Source organism: Pseudorca crassidens, chromosome 1 (genome assembly GCF_039906515.1).
Source record: "Pseudorca crassidens isolate mPseCra1 chromosome 1, mPseCra1.hap1, whole genome shotgun sequence".
Classification (NCBI taxonomy): Eukaryota; Metazoa; Chordata; class Mammalia; order Artiodactyla; family Delphinidae; genus Pseudorca; species Pseudorca crassidens.
The window spans coordinates 35,259,287-35,282,228 of NC_090296.1; the positions used below are offsets into that span (position 1 = coordinate 35,259,287).

General features: G+C 40.6%; 1 protein-coding gene across 1 annotated transcript; it reads right to left on the bottom strand.

Moving 5' to 3' along the window:
* Positions 1-2,009: 2,009 nt before the first annotated feature.
* GARIN2 (golgi associated RAB2 interactor family member 2) lies at positions 2,010-21,689 on the bottom strand. The gene is made up of 7 exons (XM_067739613.1): positions 21,680-21,689; positions 21,055-21,230; positions 17,857-18,056; positions 16,636-17,152; positions 13,574-13,821; positions 6,260-6,288; positions 2,010-2,143 (listed from the first exon to the last, which is right to left on the bottom strand). Exons 1-7 carry the CDS (start codon positions 21,687-21,689, stop codon positions 2,010-2,012), a joined length of 1,314 nt encoding a protein of 437 aa, XP_067595714.1.
* Between the last annotated feature and the right edge of the window lie 1,253 nt (positions 21,690-22,942).

A 22,942-nucleotide genomic window follows, 5' to 3' on the forward strand; every position in this document is an offset into this window, starting at 1 on the left:
TAGTTTAGTAGTTTGTATTTATCTGGCAAAGAAAAAAAGATGGAGTCAGTTCAATTAATTCAAAAGTCTGAAATACAGAATCTATTAAAGTTATTACTGTTAAGTATAAAACTTAAAGTAACTAAACATGAGTAAAATAAGTGATTGAAATAAGTAAAATTACATTTATAATACAATACAGCATTTCTTCTTAATATAACAATAAATATCCTTTGGACAGGTAGGATCTCATTTTTTAAATCTAGAAGTTGATGCAATATTAAAGGAACTTCTTAATTTCTTAAAATTTTTGTTTTTAAAAGTTATTTCTACCATGTAATAATCTAATAAATCAAAAAGTCAAGATTAAAATTATGGGCTTTTATTCTTTAAGACTTATAGATATTGTCATTGAATTGTTTGCAAGTTCTTGATCTATGCTAAACTGAGTCCTGAAATAAGTCATATATATATATGAGATTTACATACACATAATTTATGCTTATTGTAAATAAGGGGCCAAGTAACTTTCACATTATTTCAGTTGTAATAATACGAAGTCTTTATTAGTAGCAAACTTTTTTCACCACATAAAAAAATCATCTACCTTTTCCCATATATTAGCGATTCACAATTTAAACATTTGGGAACCACTTTTTGCATTTCTGAAGTCAAGATTTAAATACATTATGTATATCATCATTTTTGCCCTTCTTTGCATTTGTAGATCTCTCTTAATGAGACCACAATATTTGAAATTTCATGTTATAGAATGTATCAATGAAAGGATGAAATCACTGTAGAATATTGGGTTAGCTTTTTAAAGGAACTTCTCTCTCTAAATGCTATAATATATTGAGAAATAGCTGGGCTTGGGACTCTCCCTAGGTGGGTATAGGAATCAGCATATCACCCTGAGTGCCATCCCTTCACTGTCCACCACCATAGAACACTGTTAAGAGCATACTTAATAGTGTATGCTCTTAATAACACTATTAAGAAGTGACAAAAGAACAGCACAGACTAAGGAGAGTATGTGAAGGCCAGGGGATTATGGTGTGTGAACATTTGTTATTTTTTGGCCACATTGTTTTTCTCTGGTGCATTATCTCTGGCCCATGGTGTGCATCTGGGTGGGGCCCTGTTAATAAACTCAGTGCTCAAATGCTAAACTGACTTTGGTGGCAGAGTGACAGAAAGGCGGAAAAGAGGGTAGGCACCTCAATTCCATCATCAGAGCCCTGATAAGATGGGCATGTGCTTCCTGCTGAAGCCACCCCTGTTTCACCAAACTTCCCTTCAATTGTGTGAATTCAGCCTTAAACGCATGTGTGTGCATATGCACACACACACACACATGCAGTCTCTCTCTCACACACACACACACAGCATTAGCTATATTGGGAGAGGCAACTGAGAGAAGTTTCATTCATAAGTAACTCACTGTAAAGCTAGTGTCTCAAAGAAATTTAGAATACTGTATGCCACCACATACAGCTGTGCAAGTTATTCATTGCACAGACTACAACGTGAATAGGACCCCCAACTCTGTGCAGTGTCCAATCTGCACAATTGTACATGGCAGCCCTGCAAGGACTCTGAGAATATTTGTATAATTTTGGTATGAAAGTAAGAGGCTTTGGCTGTGTTGGCTAATCTGAGAAAGCAGGTTGGGAAAGAGTATGATAAGGGAGCAAAGAGGAAGGTAGCAATGAGAAAGGAATCACTGTAAAAGCAGTAGCAAGTAATTCCCTGCCAGTGCCTCACCTGAAGCGCCTTCTTGCCCTGTGCTGATGTTACATTTTGACCCCTGGTGGATTCTAGAGCAGAAGCCACAACAATATCTCAATATTCCATTCCACCTCTATTGTTACTACAGTAGAAGTAATAAGATTCAATGTTAAAAGATTCAGTTTATTGACAGCTTTTTGTGAAAAAGTCATGTCTGTCATTTATATCTATAGACTTATAATTGTAAAAATTACCTTTAGGTTGTCTTACTTGTTTTTTCCCATTGGCCTTTTCTTGTTTTACTTTCCTTTCTTCACATGTATTCCCCTGAGAAAGGGAGGACAGATGAGGCACAAGACTGAGGAAATTAGAAGAGGATTTGACAGGAGAGGAGAGAGCCAGAAAATACTGGGACAAGGTGGAAGAGAGATCACTAGAGAGAGAGAGGAAGTGAGGAGAGAAAAAAGCCAAAAACAGGAGAGAAAAATGTCACAGAAGTAGAGAGAACTTAAATTTGAGTCTTAAATTCAAATGATGTTCCAAAATGTCTCATCAAAAATGTCTTTATTCTTTCCGATGGAGCCCATTGTTAAATTTCACAGTTTCTCCCACTCTTTTTCTTTTTAGCCCTGGTTTCATAAACAGAATGAACCTGGCTGCTTAGGATTCCAAGGGTTTGATTTGCGGTAGTTAAGAGGAAAGTGGAAAAGAAAGATGGGTGGGGGAGGGGAGGACTCCCAGTATTTCTTAAATGAGTTCCCTCTTTCTTTTTTGCCGGGGCGGGGTGGTGGGGGGGGGGGTGGTTCGCGGGCCTCTCACTGTTCTGGTCTCTCCCGTTGCGGAGCACAGGCTCCGGACGCGCAGGCTCAGCGGCCACGGCTCACGGGCCCAGCCGCTCCGCGGCATGTGGGATTGTCCTGGACCGGGTTTGGGGGCACAAACCCGTGTCCCCTGCATCGGCAGGCGGACTCTCAACCACTGCGCCACCAGGGAAGCCCTCTTTTTCTTATTTCTTGAATCTCTATCCTTTGTCTCATTTCTTTCCATCTTGGAAGAATAACACGGGATTATAGATAAACCTATTGTTTGGGCTCACTGTAAAGAAATCAGCAAAGTTAAGGAGAATAAAGCTTAGAAAGGTAAGAAATTGAAAGTCAATAAAGGAGAAAGATGGACCCAGATCCAGAGAAGATGGGTTTAGCCTGGGCCCTGCCTTGTAGCCTTTTCATAAAAACAGTACATTTGCAGTGCCACTTTACCCAAAACCTTACTCAAAAAGGAGAAGAAATGTCATTCTTTCAAACTGCTGAGAGGTTGGAGAGATGAGTTGGAGACCATGGTCCCCAACTAGCCCTGCCCAGGAGTTGTGTGAATGTGAATCTGATGGGGTTAATAGAAACAGTGATTTGTTTTACTGCCATGGGAGCAGTTATTATTCTGGCTCCTGCCTAGAATAGAAATCAGATTTACAAACTCACTTTCCGTCTACATTCAGTCTAAATTCAATGGGACAAGGGATTAAAATTCTACTAATCTTTGCTTTTCTTGGGGTGAAGAGTGTTGAGTGTGAAAGGGGAAAAAAGAAGTGATTCAGAAGAGTGTGATAAGGGGGAAAGAAATGCTAATCAGAGGGAACATTGAAAAACTGTACAATCCTAAGTAAGGAAAAGTGAGAAGATACAGGAAAGGAAAGCGGGAAGAATGAGAAAGTACATGAAAGAAAACAAACAGGGAAAATAATTAATACTTCGTGAAAACTGCATGCCAAACATGTATATTGTACCATCTTCGTGATTTAACAAGCGCAAGAGGGGAATTTCGCTGCACGTTTGCCGTATCTTTCCTCAGCTCCTGATTTCCAGAGCCCCATTTCAAGCTGCCTGGTAAATTTACATAGATGCGCCACCAGGACCACAAAAGGGAGCTAAGAAAATCACAGCAGCAGAAAGGGCCTTGAGACAGCCAGTCGCGCCCTCCTCGTTCCCCCACCCATATGCACACACATTTGATAGCTGAGGAAACTGAGGCCCAGAGAGATTAAATGATGCGTTCATGAAACAGAGGAAGTGCAGTTAGGACTCAAACCTAGGGCTTTTGATTCTCAGTTCAGTGTTTCATAGCTGATTTCTTCACCTTTTCCTTCCAGATTTTCTTCCTTTTCCCAGCTTGCTTCATGGACTCACTACCTCCTAGTCATGTGGCCTCCCAAACTCTGTCCTCCTCAGTCCTTTTTTTCTCGTGTCCACACAGGTAGTTTAGTCATTAAAGCTTGTTGACTGTGTGTTCATGTCCTTGTTCTCATTTCATTGCTTCTTGCCTGGCCAAGACTTTGGTACCCTTCACCTAGACTATTATAATGACATTCTGCCTCTAGCCTCTTCCAGCTTCTCTTAGAGGCTGCAGTCAGAGTATTCATCCTAAAATGTAATACTAATTTTGTCATTTCCTTGGCTTTCAGTGACTCCTCCTTACCTACCAAGTAGTACTTTCCAAACTCCTTAGTGTGGATTAAAACCTCCATGACCTGACTCCTGCCTTGCTTTCCAGCTGCCTCTCTCACTACTCCTAAATTCAACATGCCCAGCCCTGTCTCATTCTTTTGATTTTGCCCACACTGTTCCTTATATCCAGGATGTCCTTGTTTCCCCTTTCCTAACTCAAAGACTGCTTCCTTCATAGAATCTTCCATGATTTTCTCTCTTGAGCTAAAATTAGTTCTCCACTTTTCTCATATAGGGCCTATAACATTCCTCTTTATGTTATTTGTGCACATGTCTTGAGGCCAGGTAATAGGTCCTGTTATTTATTTTTAATCTCTCCCAGAGCCTGTCACAGTGCCTCATATATAATAGATAGGCAATGAATGCTTGTTCAGTTGAACAAAATTGAGTTTGTGCCAGAAGACAGGTAAAAGAATCAGTCACATATAAGATGAAAATAAAAGTATCAATGTCCTACATTAATTTCAAATTTCCATGGCTAAAATAAGGAGTGCTTCAGAATGTACAAAGAAGGTACTAATTATATGCTCCTGCACTAATTATGTATTAGTGGTAAGGCTGTTGCTAGATTTATCCTTGTCTTTAGAAAATAAGAGGAAAATGTTTGCCGGTGTAGGATATCTCTGGAATTTTTACAGATTTGATTTCTTTTTGAAATAAAATTTGGGATAGAAATTGATAGATGAAAATTCTATATATTGCGAATAAAATTTTGTATTTTTCTTATAAACTATGATAGCATTTTCCTACATTGTTTTCAGGTTTATCACACATTTATTTTATTTATTTATTTATTTTTGGCTGCGTTGGGTCTCGCAGGCTCTAGAGCACAGGCTCAGTAGTTGTGGCACACGGCTTAGGTGCTCCACGGCATGTGGGATCTTCCCAGACCAGGGCTTGAACCTGTGTCCCCTGCCTTGGCAGGCGGATTCTTAACCACTGCGCCACTAGGGAAGCCCCTGTTTTCAGGTTTAATACTGTAGATTGGAATATAGGTAAAACCACATTACAGTGAAGTTCACCTGGTTTTTTGGACACTAAATTCCAGTGGGAAGGCCCAAAGACAAATCCCACTTGTATAAATAGCTTTCTTATAATCATTTGCTTTTTAAAAATTTTATTGAGCTAACATTTATTTATAACATTATATGAATTTCATGTGTACAACTTTATATTTCTATTTCTGTATATCTTACAATGTGCTCCCCACCAAAAATTTATTTTCCTTCTGTCACCATACACTTGATCCCCTTTACCCATTTAGCCCTCCCCACCAATCATTTGCTTTTTTTTTTTTTTGGTAGTACTCTTGCAAAAGTGACTAAAAATGTCTTCAAGTGTTTTTGGTATTTTTTTCCTCTCCATTTACATTTAGTTAAGTGTGCTTCTGTGTTCCTTCCATGATGTTGTTTTATGTGCATGACTGGAGCTGAGGCCCATTCTACCCACCCCCAGAAGTTAGACAGTAACTTAGAAGTGGGTCAGCAGCAAGTAAGGGGAGAAATCTCCACCGGTGCCTACAAGACAGCCTCTACTTCAAATACTTGTTACAGGTTAAAGATCCCGAGCCATGGAAATATGTAAGGAAAATGGTAATTAAATGGTATCACCTGACAGCGAAGCAGAAGCCAAAGACGTAAGCAGGAAGAAAAGAGGGGCTAGGTGGTTTTAGATTTACCAAGAAATTGCGCTGTGGATTAATTCCCTTCCAAATCAGTAGGAATAAGAGGCCGTATCATGTTCAGGTTCTGCCCGCAGAGCTACCTCGGGAGTGGTTCACGCCCAGTGAGTTAGACATTCAGGGAACTAGGGAACTCTATCAGCACAGAAAAAAGCAAAGTGATGCCTACCACTTGAAAGATAGCATGAATATAGTCTTTGAGGCAGTTTCTGCAGGATAGGACTCTCACAATGGAGCAAAGGCAGGAAGGGAATGCATCAAAACATCTAGCTGGATTCCTTTGTTCTTAACTACTCTGTTCTAGGACCCAGAGGTGACTGCTCGATACCAGGGATCACAAAGAAATGTAGTGGAATTTGTTTCATACCTGAAGTGTCTGAATCAGTTCTCCTGCTCCTGTAAAAATAAATAGCACATTTCAAAGTTTTGGCAGTATAACCACAAATACTTAGAAAAGAACTACTAAGTATGAGATAATCATTCTCTAAGTACTTTGTAGGTAGTAATGAAACATATTTAGCAAGCCAAGGGTATTATTCATTATAATACATCTTAGAGTAAAATTACCTAAATTTTCATAACATGTAAGCTATCCAACATGTAAAAGCTGTAAAAGTGAGTTGTATGTAATTACATATAACCTATTTTTTTTTTTTTTTTTTTTTTTTTTGTGGTATGCGGGCCTCTCACTGCTGTGGCCTCTCCCGTTGCGGAGCACAGGCTCCGGACGCGCAGGCCCAGCTGCTCCGCTGCACGCAGGATCCTCCTGGACCAGGGCACGAACCCGCGTCCCCCACATTGGCAGGCGGACTCTTAACCACTGCGCCACCAGGGAAGCCCTAACCTATTTTTATTGTAACTATCACCTGTCACTCAGTGAGGCTGTGACCATCCCTAACCTGCTACCTCTCGAGCCCCTGAAAATTCATTTGAGGTTGAGACTCCAAGAAGCTAACTGCTGCTGCTCTGGGGCTTCCGTAAACAGAGTCAGCTGTTTGATCACTATTTCTTTCTTTCTCTACAGTAGGGTCAGCAGATAGATCACACAGGAAGCTCTCATAGACACGTGGGGTACATTCTGGAATGGAGGGGTGACTGGGGTTACAGTGCCTACTCTGCTAGCTCTTCATCACAATCTCTATGGCCCTGATGGGAATCTTGTAGGTGAATAACATACCCAAGTATTTGTCCAAGTTAATACACTTCTTATGGTTTAGTGGATAAAATAGGAGACTAGCTGTCAGTTTTTCAGGCTATTTCACTTTCAGAGATGTCTTTGGATAAAGAAGTTTGTTTTCTGCATGCCTGATTTTTAAAATTAATATCAAAAAATACTTATTTTTGTAACCTCATTGACATGCTAAAATATAAACTTGTCAGCTAATTTTCACTAAATCTTTGTTCCTTGGCTACATTTCAGTAACTCTTTTGGAAGTATTGCTGTTTGAGTAAAAGGGTTTGGGAAGAATAATTATCCTTAGATAATATCTTCCCAGATAAATGTGCAAAGACATAATTCTGATCCATTTAAGAGGTCTGGCAAATCCATGCAGTTCAGGTTCTCCAATGGATCTTAAGGTTAAATTAGTAATTTTCTGAGAAGTTTGCAAACAACTACTCATGTACCAAGTAGGTCTGGTGATTTAAATAAGGTTGAGTTTAATGATAAAAGTTTTCAAGAGACTGAGAAATATCAAGAAAGTGTACTTAAAAAAAAATAGGTGCAAATTAAAATAAAGCCTGCCATTATCCTCTTTAAAACAAAGGGAAGAGTCACAGTAGTACTATTGCCAAGGTATGGGAAGGAATATAAATGCTTTATAAAGTAAATCCTTCACTTCTAAAGCACCTAAAATGACATTATACAAGTCTCCAGCGTCTTTCACTCATCTAGATTTAAGTTGCTCAATTTACATTTTAAAGACCAATGAATCTGAGGGCAAAATATTCAATGATGTCATTGTTTAATTTTTTTTCCATTGTTCCAAAGTATACGGTTAGAAAGTGTCACTGAAATCCATGGTCTTGGAGAAGAAAAATGAATATATACTAGAATTTATTTATCACTCTCATGGTGTCCTGACTTAATCCTGCAATTGTCCCAGGATTAAGCATCAGTGAATCCCATTCTGTTCTTTGATCTTATCACATCTTTCATTTATAATGAACATTCTCAAATTAGGCTCTAGCTAGTAATTAAGTTCCTGATGTAAATAGGCAATAAAATATAACTTATGCTTGATTAAATTGGACTTAAGAGGATTAGTTAGAACCAAAATTTGTTTTTTGCTTTGTTTTTATCTATTTCTTTCTTTCTCTACAGTAGGGTCAGCAGATAGATCACACAGGAAGCTGAGAGACTGAAGGGCAGGGCCTGGAAGAGTTTGGGATTTGCCAACCAAGATCCTTTTCAATCTTTAAAATTCTAAGATTTTTGCTATTTATATAGGCATTCATTTTCTCATCATTTCTAATAGTGATCATAATAGTGAGACTAACAAAATTTTGCACCTGCAGATCATTTTTCAACCTAAAAACTTAAGCTCTCTCTACAATTTTTAATATTTAAAAAAACTGCTAAGAGCTTATCTAATGCTCAGAGGATTTTTAGGGTAGTGAGACTGTTCTTTTTTTTTTTTTTTTTTTTTTTTTTAGTGAGACTGTTCTTTATGTGGATACATTGTCAGTATGCATGTGTCAAAACCCACAAAACTGTGCAACACAGAGAGTGAACCTTAAACTAGGGACTATAGTTAATAATAATATATCAATATTGTTCATTAGTTGTAACAAATGTACCACACCAATGCAGGTGTTAATAATAGGGGAAACTGGGGATGAGAGGAGGGTGAGGAGGTGGCAGTGGGGTGGGTATATGGGGCTGTATGTACTATCTCCTCAATTATTCTGTAAATCTAAAACTGTACTTTAAAAAAGTTTGCTAATTATTTTTTTTAAAGTTTTTTTTTTTTAAAGGCATTAAAAGTTAATCCAGTGCTTCAGGGCATCTATTATTTGCAAAAGGGCAAGGAAAGAAGCTGAAATGATTTAAACAGTTAACCTTGTTAGATTTTGAACTGTGTGTTTCTGAAGCCTTAGACAAGGGCGGGACAGACTTTGAGACATAATGAATGAAATAAAGCAGAAGGAAGATGTCAGAATGATCAGACCTGATTAATTATTATTTAGGACAAATTGCTAGATTGGATGGATTCAATTTTATCTCATTTGTTTTTTAGAAATCTTATGCTTTTCTATGAAAGTCATACTCATACACAGCAAAAGATATATTTTCTATTGAGTGGCACCTGCTTCTATACCTTTGCCTCTTACATTCTTTGTTTTTCTCTCACTACTTCTGACAGATGATTGATGACTTTTTTTGTGTGTGTGGTACGCGGGCCTCTCACTGTTGTGGCCCCTCCCGTTGCAGAGCACAGGCTCCGGAAGCGCAGGCTCAGCGGCCATGGCTCACTGGTCCAGCCGCTCCGTGGCATGTGGGATCTTTCCAGACTGGGGCACGAACCCGTGTCCCCTGCATCGGCAGGCAGACTCTCAACCACTGCGCCACCAGGAAAGCACCAATTGGTTACTTTTTAAATCTCCTTTCCTTCTTTCTCCTCTAACACATCAGACTTCCAGTAGTCCTCCTGGGCATTATTTAGTTCCACTGAAAGAACTCAGCGGTTACCATCAAGAAATAATAGATCAGTGTCCTGAGGGAAACTTCTCTATTTCAGCTACTTCTCCACCCTCAATCTGAAGCAGGAAAGTTTCTTCCATCTGGAAAATAAATAAAAGCATTCCAACTGAAAGCAGCAGAATACACATTCTTTTTAAGTGCATATGGAACATTCTCCAGGATAGATCACATGATGGGCCACAAAACAAGCCTCAGTGAACTTAAGAAAATTGAAATCATATCAAGCATCTTTTCCTACTACAATGCTATGAACTTAAGAAATCAACTACAAGAAAAAAACTGCAAAAGCCCACAAATACATGGAGGCTAAACAATATGCTACTAAACAACCAATGGATCACTGAAGAAATCTAACAGGAAATTGAAAAAAAATACCTAGAAAAAAATGAAAATAAAAATACGACGATCCAAAACCTATGGGACACAGCAAATGCAGTTCTAAGAGGGAAGTTTATATAAATACAATCTTACTTCAGGAAACAAGAAAAATCTCAAACAACCTAACTTTACACCTAAAGCAACTAGAGAAAGAAAAAACAAAATCCAAATTTAGTAGAAGGAAAGAAATCATGAAGATCAGAGCAGAAACAAATGAAACAGAGATGAAGAAAACAATAGAAAAGATCAATGAACTAAAATCTGGTTCTTTGAAAGGATAAACAAAACTGATAAACCTTTAGCCAGGCTCATCCAGAAACAAAGGGAGAGGGCTCAAATCAATAAAATTAGAAATGAAAAAGAAGTAGTTACAGCTGACACCACAGAAATACAAAGGATCATAAGAGACTACTACAAGCAACTATATGCCCCAAAAATGGACAACCTAGAAGAAATGGACAAATTCTTAGAGAGGTACAATCTCCCAAGACTGAACCAGGAAGACATAGAAAATATGAACAGACCAAACATAAGTACTGAAATTGAATCTGTGATTTAAAAACTCCCAACAAGCAAAAGTCCAGGACCAGATGGCTTCACAGCTGAATTCTATCAAACATTTAGAGAAGAGTTAACACCTATCCTCTGAAGCTATTCCAAAAAATTGCAGAGGAAGGAACACCTGCAAACTCAGTCCATGAGGCCACCATCACCCTGATACCAAAACCAGACAAAGATACCACAAAAAAAGAAAATTACAGGCCAATATCACCAATGAACTTAGATGAAAATATCCTCAACAAAATTCCAGCTAATCAAATCCAGCAATACATTAAAAGGATCATACACCATGATCAAGTGGGATTTATCCCAGGGATGCAAGGATTTTTCAATATTTGCAAATCAATCAGTATGACACACCACATCAACAAATTGAAGAATAAAAACCATGATCATCTCAACAGATGCAGAAAAAGCTTTTGACAAAATTCAACACCCATTTATGATAAAAACTCTCCAGAAAGTGGGCATAGAGGAAACCTACCTCAAGATAATAAAGCCCATGTATGACAAACCCACAGCTAATATCATGTCAATGGTGAAAAACTGAAAGCATTTCCTCTAAGATTAGGAATAAGACAAGAATGTCCACTCTCACCACTTTTATTCAACATAGTTTTGGAAGTCCTAGCTATGGCAATCAGAGAAGAAAAAGACATGAATTGATTTTTTTTTAATTGGGGTATAGTTGATTTACAATGTTGTGTTAGTTTCTGCTGTACAGTGAAGTGAATCAGCTATATGTATACATATATCCCCTCTTTTTTGGATTTCCTTCCCATTTGGGTCCACCACAGAGCATTGAGTAGAGTTCCTGAGAACAACAGGTTCTCATTAGTTATCTATATGAATTGATTTTTAATATATTTTTAAATCCAAACTTCAAAGCTCTTGGTCATATAGGAAAAATTTCTGAAGAAGCCTCCCTTGAATTTGACCTGATTGTTCTTCCTATGGCTATGAAGGGGAATCCCCATTTTGGCTCCAGGGCCTCAGGAGAAGCCCTCACAAGCCTTGCTCAGCCCTGCTTTGTACCTAGGACTGGCTTCTCATAAGGCAACAGTTCTCAAACCTGATTGTACATTTGAACCACTGGGAGGCCTATTACAACACAAAATGCTGAGACTATCCCAGAGTTTATGATTCAGCAGGGTGGGGGTGGGCCTGAGAATTTACATCATTAACTGGCTCCCAGGTGATGCTGCTGACCAGCCACACATTAAGAACCACTGGTAGGGTTTCCCTGGTGGCGCAGTGGTTGAGAGTCCGCCTGCCGATGCAGGGGACGCGGGTTCGTGCCCCGGGTCTGGGAAGATCCCACATGCCGCGGAGCGGCTGGGCCCGTGAGCCATGCTGCTGAGCCTGCGCGTCCGGAGCCTGTGCTCCGCAACGGGAGAGGCCACAACAGTGAGAGGCCCGTGTACCACCAAAAAAAAAAAAAGAACCAATGGTATAGAAACCCTAGATAAGACACGATGCTTTGCTGAAGCATACAACCAAAAGTATTGAAATTATAATCAAGATCCAACACCTTGAATGTATTGGCACTTGGATCTAGAGGCCCTAGAACTGCGAGAAATGTGACTGCCCAGGGGCAAAAGCAAATGTTACTCTGACTTCAAGGCTTAAGAATCCTCTAAGGATCATCCATATTCCTTTCCTTCCCTGGACCCCTTCTTAGCTGGGAAAGAAGGTTAAGAAGAAAGCCAGTTTTGAACACTTAACCCTCAGTCAATTAAGATATTTTGTTTTCTGTTTTTGTTTTTGTTTTGACAGAATAGCCAACTTTCTTTTATCTACGCTATTGGAAATGAAGTAATAGTGACAATAATGATCATTTGCTGACCACCTAACATGTCCCATTTATAATTGTTATGCAGTCAGTCAGCTTGGAACTCTATTCCCTCAGAGCTCCACCCTTCCTTCAGATCTCTGCCATTCCTCAGAGAAGCAGTTCCTGACCACTATCCCTCCTCCCTCCTCAAATCTTTCTGTTACTTTTTGTTTTCTCGCAGCACATTCCAGCGGCATAATATACTTTATTTGATTATTATCTATACCCTCCACTAAAATGAAACACTCCATGACTCGTTTTCACTGCTGTATTTCCAGTCTCTAGCACATAGAAGGTGCTCAGTAAATATTATTGAATGAGTGAGTGAAACTTTTAAAAAGTTTGTTTCCCTGTTTTCCCCTGTTCCTTTTTATATTTAAAAAGAACTTAGACATAATTCATGACATTCCTCATTTTCATTCTTGCTAATGTAGCATTTAGATCTCTATATTTTTCTCTGGTTTCTTATTAGCTGTTATTCCAGAATGGTCATATTAATTTTTATCTTTATAATACCACAGTGTCTCTCACATTCATCTTGCAATTGGGTATTACAATTATAAAAATAGTTTTTCAGATTATTAAGTTATTCATTGGAAATGTAGAAAAGGGAAAGGGGGGGCTTCCCTGGTGGCGCAGTGGTTGAGAGTCTGCCTGCCGATGCAGGGGACGCAGGTTCATGCCCCGGTCTGGGAAGATCCCACATGCCGCGGAGCAGCTGGGCCCATGAGCCATGGCCGCTGAGCCTGCGCGTCCGGAGCCTGTGCTCCGCAACGGGAGAGGCCACAACAGTGAGAGGCCCGTGTACCGCAAAAAAAAAAAAAAAAAAAAAAAAAAGGGTAAGGGATATGTAGAGAAGAAAATACAGAGAAGTGTAAAGATAAAAATACCTGTAAATACTCTAGCCTCTAACTCCAAAATGTGGACATCGTGATTCTGTTGTTTTCTTCAGCACACACCACTGACACCAGGCAGATGGCCCAGAATGCCAACTGAATGGTGTGAGAAGTTGGTGTGAAAATAAAAATTAGACAAGGTTGAACCAAATGTGGATAAGTGAGTTGATTATGTTATCATTCAATTACATTGCATGTATGTCTGAGGATCTTCAGCAAACAATGCCCTAGTTGCAGGGACTTGAAAGCATGCACTTATTTACATACTTCACATCTCAGCATCACTTGGCATTTCCCTGCCTCACATACCTGGATTCTTCAGCCTTGAGAGCCGTGCTTTTAGAGTCTGTTGGCCTTATTTCAGAGGGCCTATCGCTCATCTCTTTGGATTTATTTGTCTCACCTTCTTCTGGAGTCAAGGTAGTTTGAAAACATCTTTCACCTTCGAAAGTTAGCATTAGGTTTGAGATGGTGACATGTTTTGAGGATTCTCTAAACTCATTCTTAATTTTTGTATATTGTAGACAACCAGCCTTCAGAATATTTTCCATTTTTTCCTTTGAAAATAACAGGCGGCAGCAAATCAGGGAGCAGAAGAGCATCATACAGAAGCAGATTATTTAAGGAGCAGTAATTATTTCATCTATATTTACTGCGTGGCCTCAAGTGCACAGGCACAATGATGAGGGGGGTGAGGCTTGGTATTGCACAGCCATTGAGAAGAGCCCAGGTGGGCGCTGGAGGCTGGCAGCATGGGGACCTGACACAGCACATGCTAAAACTCATGTGGTCAGGTATACCAATGTCACCTCACACAAGAAAATTAGGACTCAATTGCAGGACTTCCTCTCCCTGAATTGGCAGGAAAGGAAGGTTTTCTAGAAATGCCTTGACACCTGCTCCCCAATCCAAGGTTGCTCTTGATTTAAGAGCATCTAATAGGTGACAGAAGTTGGAGGTTCCTAGTAATACTAAAGAGTTTGTTTTTCAAAAGACTTAGAATCTAAAACATAGTACCCTAAAATATCTCCCGTTCTAATGTCCTGGTTTCTGTTAATACACCACTTCTGTCGCTCCCCACCTTCCTTAGAATCTCTCTCAGGCCTCAGAGCAATAGGTCAACCGGTCTTAAGGACTCTATCTCTCTTGGACTTCTCTGGTGGTCCAGTGGTAAAGAATCTGCCTTCCAATGCAGGGGACGTGGGTTCGATCCCTGGTCAGGGAACTGAGATCCCATGTGCCGCAGACTACAGAGACCATGAGCTCTGAAGCCCGCACACCACAACCAGAGAGAAGCCCATGCTCCGCAATGAAAGATCCCGCGTACTGCAACTAAGACCCTATGCAGCCAAAAATTAAAATAAATAAATAATAAATCTTTAAAAAAAGACTCCGTCTCTCTGATGTCCTTCACATCTGCACCTTCTTCCTCCCTTTGTTATTACATAGTCCATCACCTCTATGGCTGTTCCTTGAAAATAATGCAATAATCTTCTCTAAAACTAAAACATTTTTTTCTGACAATGAAAGTAATGTATATTTATCATAGAATATTTAGAAAATCCTAAGAGATATAAAGTTAGAGGGAGAAAATTATTGCTTGCTTGATGCCACAGGCCAGAAATAACTACCATGACACATTTCATTGCGATCTTTCTGTCCATTTACTTATTTTGAATGTGTCTGCTTTGTGGTCATAGCCCACATTTTTCACTTAATGATTTATTATAAAAATTTCCCCATGTTATTAAAAACTGTGTAAAGCTACTTGAATTTTTCTAATTAAAAATTATTTTTATTGTAGGAAACAGAAAATTCAGAAATATATAAAGAAGAAAACATCAATTGCTTATAAACTTGCAATCTAGAAATAAACTACTATTAACAATATGACTTTTCCCCCTCCTATTGTCTGTGTGTTTACATGCATTTTTATGTAATAAGGATCATATTCTTTACTTCATTTTTCACTCAGGTTTACATCATAAACATTTTTCCAAGTAAAGAAAAATTCTCCAACAATTTTAACAGCTACAGAGTAGTCATTCGTTTAACAAATATTTCCTGAGTGACTATGATCTTGCCAGTCACTGTGGTTGCTCCTGAATGAGATAAACATGGTACCTGACCTTTGTGGATTTAAATTCATTTAGCCATTTCTCTGTGGTGGATGTTTAGTTTACTTCCGTATTTTCATTATTTCATTTTTATAAACATGGTATAGATGTGGTATGATTAACATCTTTATAGCTAAATCCTCATTCCTATTGATGATTAACTCCTTAAGAAAGATTCTTAAAAGTGGAATCACTGAGTCAAAGGGTGTCAACATTTCTAGGTTCTTGACTCATAATGATTTCAAGAAAGTTTGTTCCGATTCTCACCCTACCATGAATGTTTACAAGTTCCAAGGTGACCCCACCTTTACTAACACTGACTATTTTTATTCTTTTAATTAGCAGTTTTATAGATGAAATTTTTTTCAAGTTTGCATTTCTTTGATTACTAGTGAGGTAAAACTTTCCCACTAAATTCATTAGCTAGCGTTTTCTTCTTCTGGAAATGTCCATCTTTGCCCTCTGCCATTTTTCTGCTGTGGGCCCCACGGAGGTTTCTCAGCAGCAGTCTACACACTGATCTCTTTACCTGCCATCCATCCTTCCATCAGACTAATCTTTTAAAAACACAGCTTTCACTCCCTTACACAGAGATTTTGTGGCTAAGGTTTGCCCAAGGACTGAGTCTACACTTCTTATTTTGGCATTCAAGGTTTGCAAGCAACTTTCCATCCTATATCCTAATATTTTCCACATATGTTATGCTCCAGCCAAACTGATTTATTCTCAGATGTGTTTCTGTGTTTTTCCACTTTCTGGCCCTTTCTAAAGATGCTCACTTTGGGTATTTTATTTTCTTATTTCCACCTTCACTTCTTATTGAAATTTCACCCTATCCTTCAGTATACTTCATACTTTTGTGTACATTTAAACCTTAATATAGCCCTTGCATGATATTAATATCCTCATTTGAGAGGTGAGGAAACAGACTCATGCAGGTTCAGTGACTTGGCCAAACTAACATGCAGCAGGGCACGATTCCAACCCAGGGCTTCTGACTCTGATACCAAAGTTCCTTTTATCCCACCATAGCTTTCTACAGGGTTAAGTTGTATGGTATGGATGTGCACTGCCTGTTTCAGGGAACATCTTACAACTCTTTTACACCAGGGTTCAGGTAGCGGAACTCATTGTTAATATTAGGTTACTAAGAGTAAGTTCCATAGCATTTTGATAATCGATGTCAGGTAGCTTTTACCAAAGAAGGTGAAAGAGAGTGATTATTAGAGAATGAAAGTCTTCCATGTCACATACCTCTTCCTCCCGCTTGGCCCTGAGTATGTCATCATTTTCAAACACCACTGTGACATTGCAGATGTCCGTGACTTCTGTGACTTCTGTGACAATCCTTATATCTGGGGCCTCGGTGACCTCATTTTCTGGAGTATCTGTGACATCGGTGACATCGGTGATGTCCGTGAATTCTGAGAAATCAATGCTTTCTATGCCATTGATGAGGTCTGAACATGTGTACAGGTGTGGGGTCTGTACAGCTGTGAAGGCTGCAATATCCGTGATGTCCACTGCCCCTGTGATGTCTGTGCTGTTTTTGATTTCTGAGAGGCTGAAGACTTCTGACACTTTGGAAGCTTTGGCTTTCTCCTCATTCAAGAGGGAGATGAGTTCCACCCACTGACGGAATAGGGTGTCTTGCTTGCATGCAGGGGCACAGAGCTGTAGGTAGTAGGCTCGGCCACTCACCAGCTTTACTTTGATGCGCATATTCTCAGCATCATGCACAGAAAGAGTCACAAACTGCAGAGGGAGAAACCTGCAGACAAATGCAAATATCATCTGGAGGCCTGATTGGAAACTATCATGAGGACTTTCCTTTTATAGCAGTTTGTGGCGTGAGACTCAGGACAACAGGCGTGTCTCTCTGACAGGCCTGGGGAGGGGCAGGCATGGGATGGGGCAGGACCTTCTTGTGGCCATATGTTCCCAGGTCTGGTTCTTAGCTTTTGAGGGTCAAAACTTTGATTTTTAGTACATGTAATCAGGCTCCTGAGGGCCATCTGGCCTGAATCATACTAAGGCTCTAATGAACTAAAATATCAACTATTTACTATTTATTTAGGAGAAGTTGTCCCATTTAGTTAATCCTGCAAGGTTGAGACTGAGAGAAGTTAGTGATTTGCTGTGGGTCCTACAGCAAGTTGGTGGCTTGAGACAAGACCAGAGCTAATTCTGATGGAAGTTGGGATAGGGTTGGGGGAATGTTCTAGAGAGGCATTTTATTATGAGCCTTCAGTTCCTGTTACTTAGGTTTAAGTTTTGAAAAGTGAATGGCCTGTTTGACTTCCAGGTTGTCAAACTATCTCCCCAGACTTTAAGGATGTGACTCTCTCATCTGCAGCAGGGAGCACAAGTGAGATGCTCCCTTGGACCACTTGTCATCTGTGTTTCTATTCTCAGCTCCTCAGGGGTAAAGCATGTTTTCTGAGAGGTCTTTAACCTCTTCTCTTTGTAACTCACCTGGTGAGCACCAGATTCTCCGGAGAAGGAGATGTCAGAAGACTTTTAAAAAGGGGTTCTGAATCTTTCTGGGCGGCGGGTGTCAGATGTGCCAACAGCATCACGTTGGGGGTCTTGAGGGTGGGACTGGAAGAGCAGATGCCTACAGTCACCCAGTTGGCTCGGTTATGAAGGTAAATGGATTCACCTCTCCTGTTGACCTGAGGCAGAGAACAGGAAGAGGAGTTTTCTGTTAAAGTGTGTGGCCCTGACAACCTCGTTTACCCAAGCAGTGTAGGAATAAAGGAGAAATGAACCATGATGCCTTTGTTCAAGTGAATTCTTAGAGATATCACAGAGAACAGACAGACACAGTCTCTGACCTGTGGGGTCCGCTGGGGAAGACGAACATTAAACAAGTATGTCACTAAGTGTTGTTGTAAGTGTTACTAAGTTCAGGGTGCTGTGCTGTGGAGCACATCACAGAAAACTTGACTTGGGAGGAGGAAGGGAATGGTGTGCTGATAAGTGTGTAACCACTGTCTCTTGGGAGATACTCATAAGTTTATTATCAATTTCACTGGTATAAAAGATGAGTAGCACACAATTTACAGACAATGATATACCATACTCTTTATGTTAAATCCATACAACCAATTGATTCTCCCAGAAGTCAAACTTGTATCCATAACCTCAAGATAATAGTAAAATGTAGTAATATAATAGGAATGATGAGTTTTGAGTATTTGTTCCCTTTGGGTTTTTTTGGGGGGGGTACTTTAAAAAAAACATTTACTTATTTATTTATTTCCGCTGTACCAGGTCTTAGTTGCGGCACGTGGGCTCTTAGTCACAGCATGTGGACTTCTTAGTTTCAGCATGCAGACTCTTAGTTGTGGCATGCATGTGGGATCTAGTTCCCCGACGAGGGTTCAAACCCAGGCCCCCTGCATTGGGAGTGCAGAGTCTTACCCACTGGACCACCAGGGAAATCCCTTGTTGCCTTTGTTTTGAATAGTTTTATTTTTATTTTTATTTTTTTTTGCAGTACGCAGGCCTCTCACTCTTGTGGCCTCTCCCGTTGCGGAGCACAGGCTCCGGATGCGCAGGCTCAGCAGCCATGGCTTACGGGCCTAGCTGCTCCGTGGCATGTGGGATCTTCCCGGACTGGGACACGAACCCGCGTCCCCTGCATCAGCAGGCGGACTCTCAACCACTGCGCCACCAGGGAAGCCCCTGAATAGTTTTATTTATAAGTTTATATAATTTAATTCTTAACGATGGCTGTGTTTAACAACTGACTTGTAAACTTCCTGAACACTTACCAATCGGACAGCTGCAGCACACCCTCACCATAGGGTCAGAAAATCCTCCCCTGAGGAAGGGACCTCTAGCTGAGACCTGAACAATGTGGGACATAGACTGGCTGAGAATCTCTGCCAGTTGGAAGAGGAGGAGACTGGAAAGTGGGTAGACAGGGATGTGAAGGAAGCCAGAGAGGGGAAACACTTGGTTTCTCAGCTGTACATTAACTGCTTCAAAAACATAAATGACTTAAAAGCAAATATATTTAGAAAGAGATTGTAGCCTACACTATTGATTACCTACCCAAAGCCATGCTCCTATTCATCGGATTAATGGAATTCTGGTTTTGTCCAGTATCCACCCCTCAGGGATGCTGCCCCAGCTGAGGAGCTAAATCCTGATCCACCTAAACTGGTCATGGTGATCCATTCCATCCCCTGGCCAGTGATTGCTCTCAGCAGGCCCTGGTCAATGAGACACTGCTGGGGGCCTCCTGGAGGCTCTGGGAAAGGGTTCTCAGCCCTCACAGACAGTTCAAGGATGAGACACATCCCTTCCGTTGCTGGCAGCTGTCGTGTCCTGTTTGCATGTGATATCACGAAGGGAGTGAATTTGAGGGTGACAACAAAAAGAGACAACCCGGGTCCCTGATGACTCCCAAGAGTGAGTTGGTGTCCTGTGGTTCTTTCACTCTACTTGAGATAATTGTTCTTTTTCGCTCACAGTTGAGTCAGGAACCTTGATAACTTGCTGCCAAAGACATACCGACCACAAGAGGTTGTGTGTGTTAAAGGGAATAACATACCCAGTTAAGACATGGGGCCATGTCTGATTTATAGAATGCTGACTGCCTCTCCCAGTGTTCATTAGAGCTTGCAAATGGTTATTTGAAAAAGGTGCAGAAGTGTGAAGAATAAAATAAAAAGATTATTAGTAGGAAAGAAGCGCACAGAAGGTAAAGAACATCAAATCGCGGCATCACATGCTTTCTGGGGCATGACTTAAACATTAGTGTTCTTTGAGGCATCACCTCCCTCCTATGGTGTCTGGAAGTGAGGAGGTCTCCCGTCAGTGCAGAGAATGTGTGTATGTTGTCGTTCCTGTCACTCCTTTGTAGAATCAGCCGAGGAGCTGCTTAAATGGGCATGTTTCACGTTAGACTTGGTTGTGACATTTTCAGGAAGTTTAAGGGTATGGCCCACACCATTGAACTCATTTCCCTGTTTCTTTGTCTGAGTTTTTTTTTTTTTCCCTTTGGCCATACCTCACAGCATGCGGAACTTCCCCAACCAGTGATCGAACCTGCACCCCACTGCAGCAGAAGCACAGAGTCTTAACCACTGGACCGTCAGGGAAGCCCCTGTCTGAATAATTTAACGTTGAGTGTTTAGCGGAAAGTTAGAACTGCTCTCAAATGCATTGAAGTGTAGTTTCATTCATCATGTAGGTACATTTTTAGGAGAAGGAAACTTTTCTCCCTGGCACAATTTGACAATTATATTTTACCTTCAGAACTAAGAACCAAAATGCATTTTAATCCCTAGTTGTGTCATAGATGTTATTCTTTAAAATGTCTCCTAAGTTAAGGAGTTATCTGAGTGCTTTCCTGTGGCAGAATATTCTAAAAATGACTATAATCTCTTTGTGTAGTTTTGGGGAGATGATGATAGAATGAAAATTTCAGTAGACTTGGGACAGAATTTCTAGGTAAGAGTTTGTTGGGAAAATTTGAAATGAATTTTCCTTTTACATCATAATTATTTTAGGTTGTTTGAAGTTCCCACACTGTTCCTTTAATTGTATCACACATTCCCTTGCCACATTAAAACAATTTTTCCAACCTTTTCTGTTGTCTTTGAGAAAATTAATTACCAAAGTTATTAGAACTTAATTCAGGGCTCAATTATTATTTACCTGGATAAAACTGCTCTCTAATATGGGAGGAGATACAAAAGGGGCATACTCTCCTTCATCCAACATATTTTGAAGCTCTCCTGGATCCTTGGAGCCTGGGACACAGATGTCATCTTGCTCGTCAATACTCGTAGTAGACTTGCTGTCATTCTTCTTCATTGTGCTTATGTATAAACCTCAGAAAGTTGAAGAAATGGAAATACAGTGAACAGAGACAGAGAAAATCTAATATAATAATTAAGTCGCCTCACTTTTCCACTAATTCAACAAATTTTATCAACATCTACGACATTCCAGGGACTGTGATGGGCACTGGAGATCCATGTGAATAAGACCAATAAGATGCCTGCCCTCACGCAGGTTACAGTGTCTGGGGAAACAGCGAGTAAGCAAGAAGATGTTGGGTGATAAGGGCTACAAAGACTCTGGATCAGATCCATGTGATAAAAAGTGTCTGGGGTGTGGGACTGGCAACAGAAATTAGTTAGGGTGGTTAGGGGAGGCCTCTCAGCATCCCCCCTCCCCAAACCATTATTTTCCACCTTCCTAATTAATGGTACCTCTATCCTTCCCAGCATGCATGGGCCTAAAGTCCTTTTCTGTAAGTAGGGTATACCATACTAACCTGAGACCATCTCTTCCTGACCATTCACCCACTACCGAGGCTTAGTGAACAGTGGGTATCTATCTAGTCACTGACAGCTGTACACCTCCTGCTGTCGCTCTGGCTCTCTCTCCAGAACCTGCTTCAGTAGACACCAATGGCTTTACATCATTGGATTTCACCTTTCATCTACCAGAAATCACAGAGTTCCAAGAAAGGAACAGGTCCTAGAATGCAATTCTGTTCAAACCTTCAGAAGGTCACTCTTCCTTCTTCACAAACTCCATGCCGGTTAGAGGAAAGCAGTAAGTTCTGAATGTTTATTTCCACCTCAGTCCTTTCTCAGAGATCCTTCTTTTCCTTTCCCTGGCCAAGCTAGAGAGTAGCAGTGAACATGCCCCATCTCTGTCCCAGCCAGGGCCTGGGACACAGAGGCCACCGCTGCCTGCTATCCCATGAGCGTGTGACCCTGGGAATTCTCATCAGACCTTCTGCTGGTGACAACACAATGCCCCCCTCCAGCGCATCTTACACATGAACATAGGGAAAGTGAAATAACTCAAGAGAAAGTGAAATAGTCCAGAGGAGCCAAAATGTAAAAAGAATGAGACAGATCATTCAGGAAAAAAAGAGAAAGAGATAAAACAACAACAATCAGCTGAAACAGAGAGGATGGAAAATAATAACCAACAAAATATATTTAGTTCTTGCTTTGTGGCAGGCAATAATAGCTTTACATGCACTGTCTCATTTGATTCTAAAAGCACTATGAACTAGCATTTTTAAGATGCTTATTTTATACATCATGAGGCTTGGAGAGGGAAAGTAACTTACCCGAGGTCACACCTTATAAGTCCCCACACCAGGAATCAGAACCTCATAGTCTGACTAGAGGAGCTTATGCCATGGCCTAAGGTTCAGTCCTGCCCTGAGTGCTTGGAAAGATGGATGTGAGAATCGGCAAGGGTGCGAGGGGTCAGGATAGGTCAGGACGTATGGGAAAAAGGAAAAGGAGGGTGAATCAGAGACAACAGAAGGTGCCTTCCCCTTCTTCCTATTCTCTTCCCTTCCTGAATAATTTAGTCCTAAATCCATTAGCTGGGACAAAGGGAGGCAGGACTCTGTAATGAGGGGAGTGAGGAGCCACAGCTCAGGACACAAGGGAGGCAAGAGGGCATCTATTACCAGGAGAAGGGGTGCAGCCCATTGTAAGAAACCAGGGCCGAGCAGCCTGAGGAGGGGGTCCGAGAGGGAGAGAGGACGGTGGCAGAGATGGGTAATATG

Bases quoted from the DNA above. Each gene is read 5' to 3' on its own strand.
- GARIN2 (XM_067739613.1), bottom strand. The intron at 6,289-13,573 runs GTATGTGAGGCA...TTATTTTTACAG, and splicing joins CTCAAGGCTGAAGAATCCAG to GAGCAGGAGAACTGATTCAG. The intron at 2,144-6,259 runs GTATGAAACAAA...CTCTCTCTCTAG, and splicing joins AACTGATTCAGACACTTCAG to TGATCTCTCTTCCACCTTGT.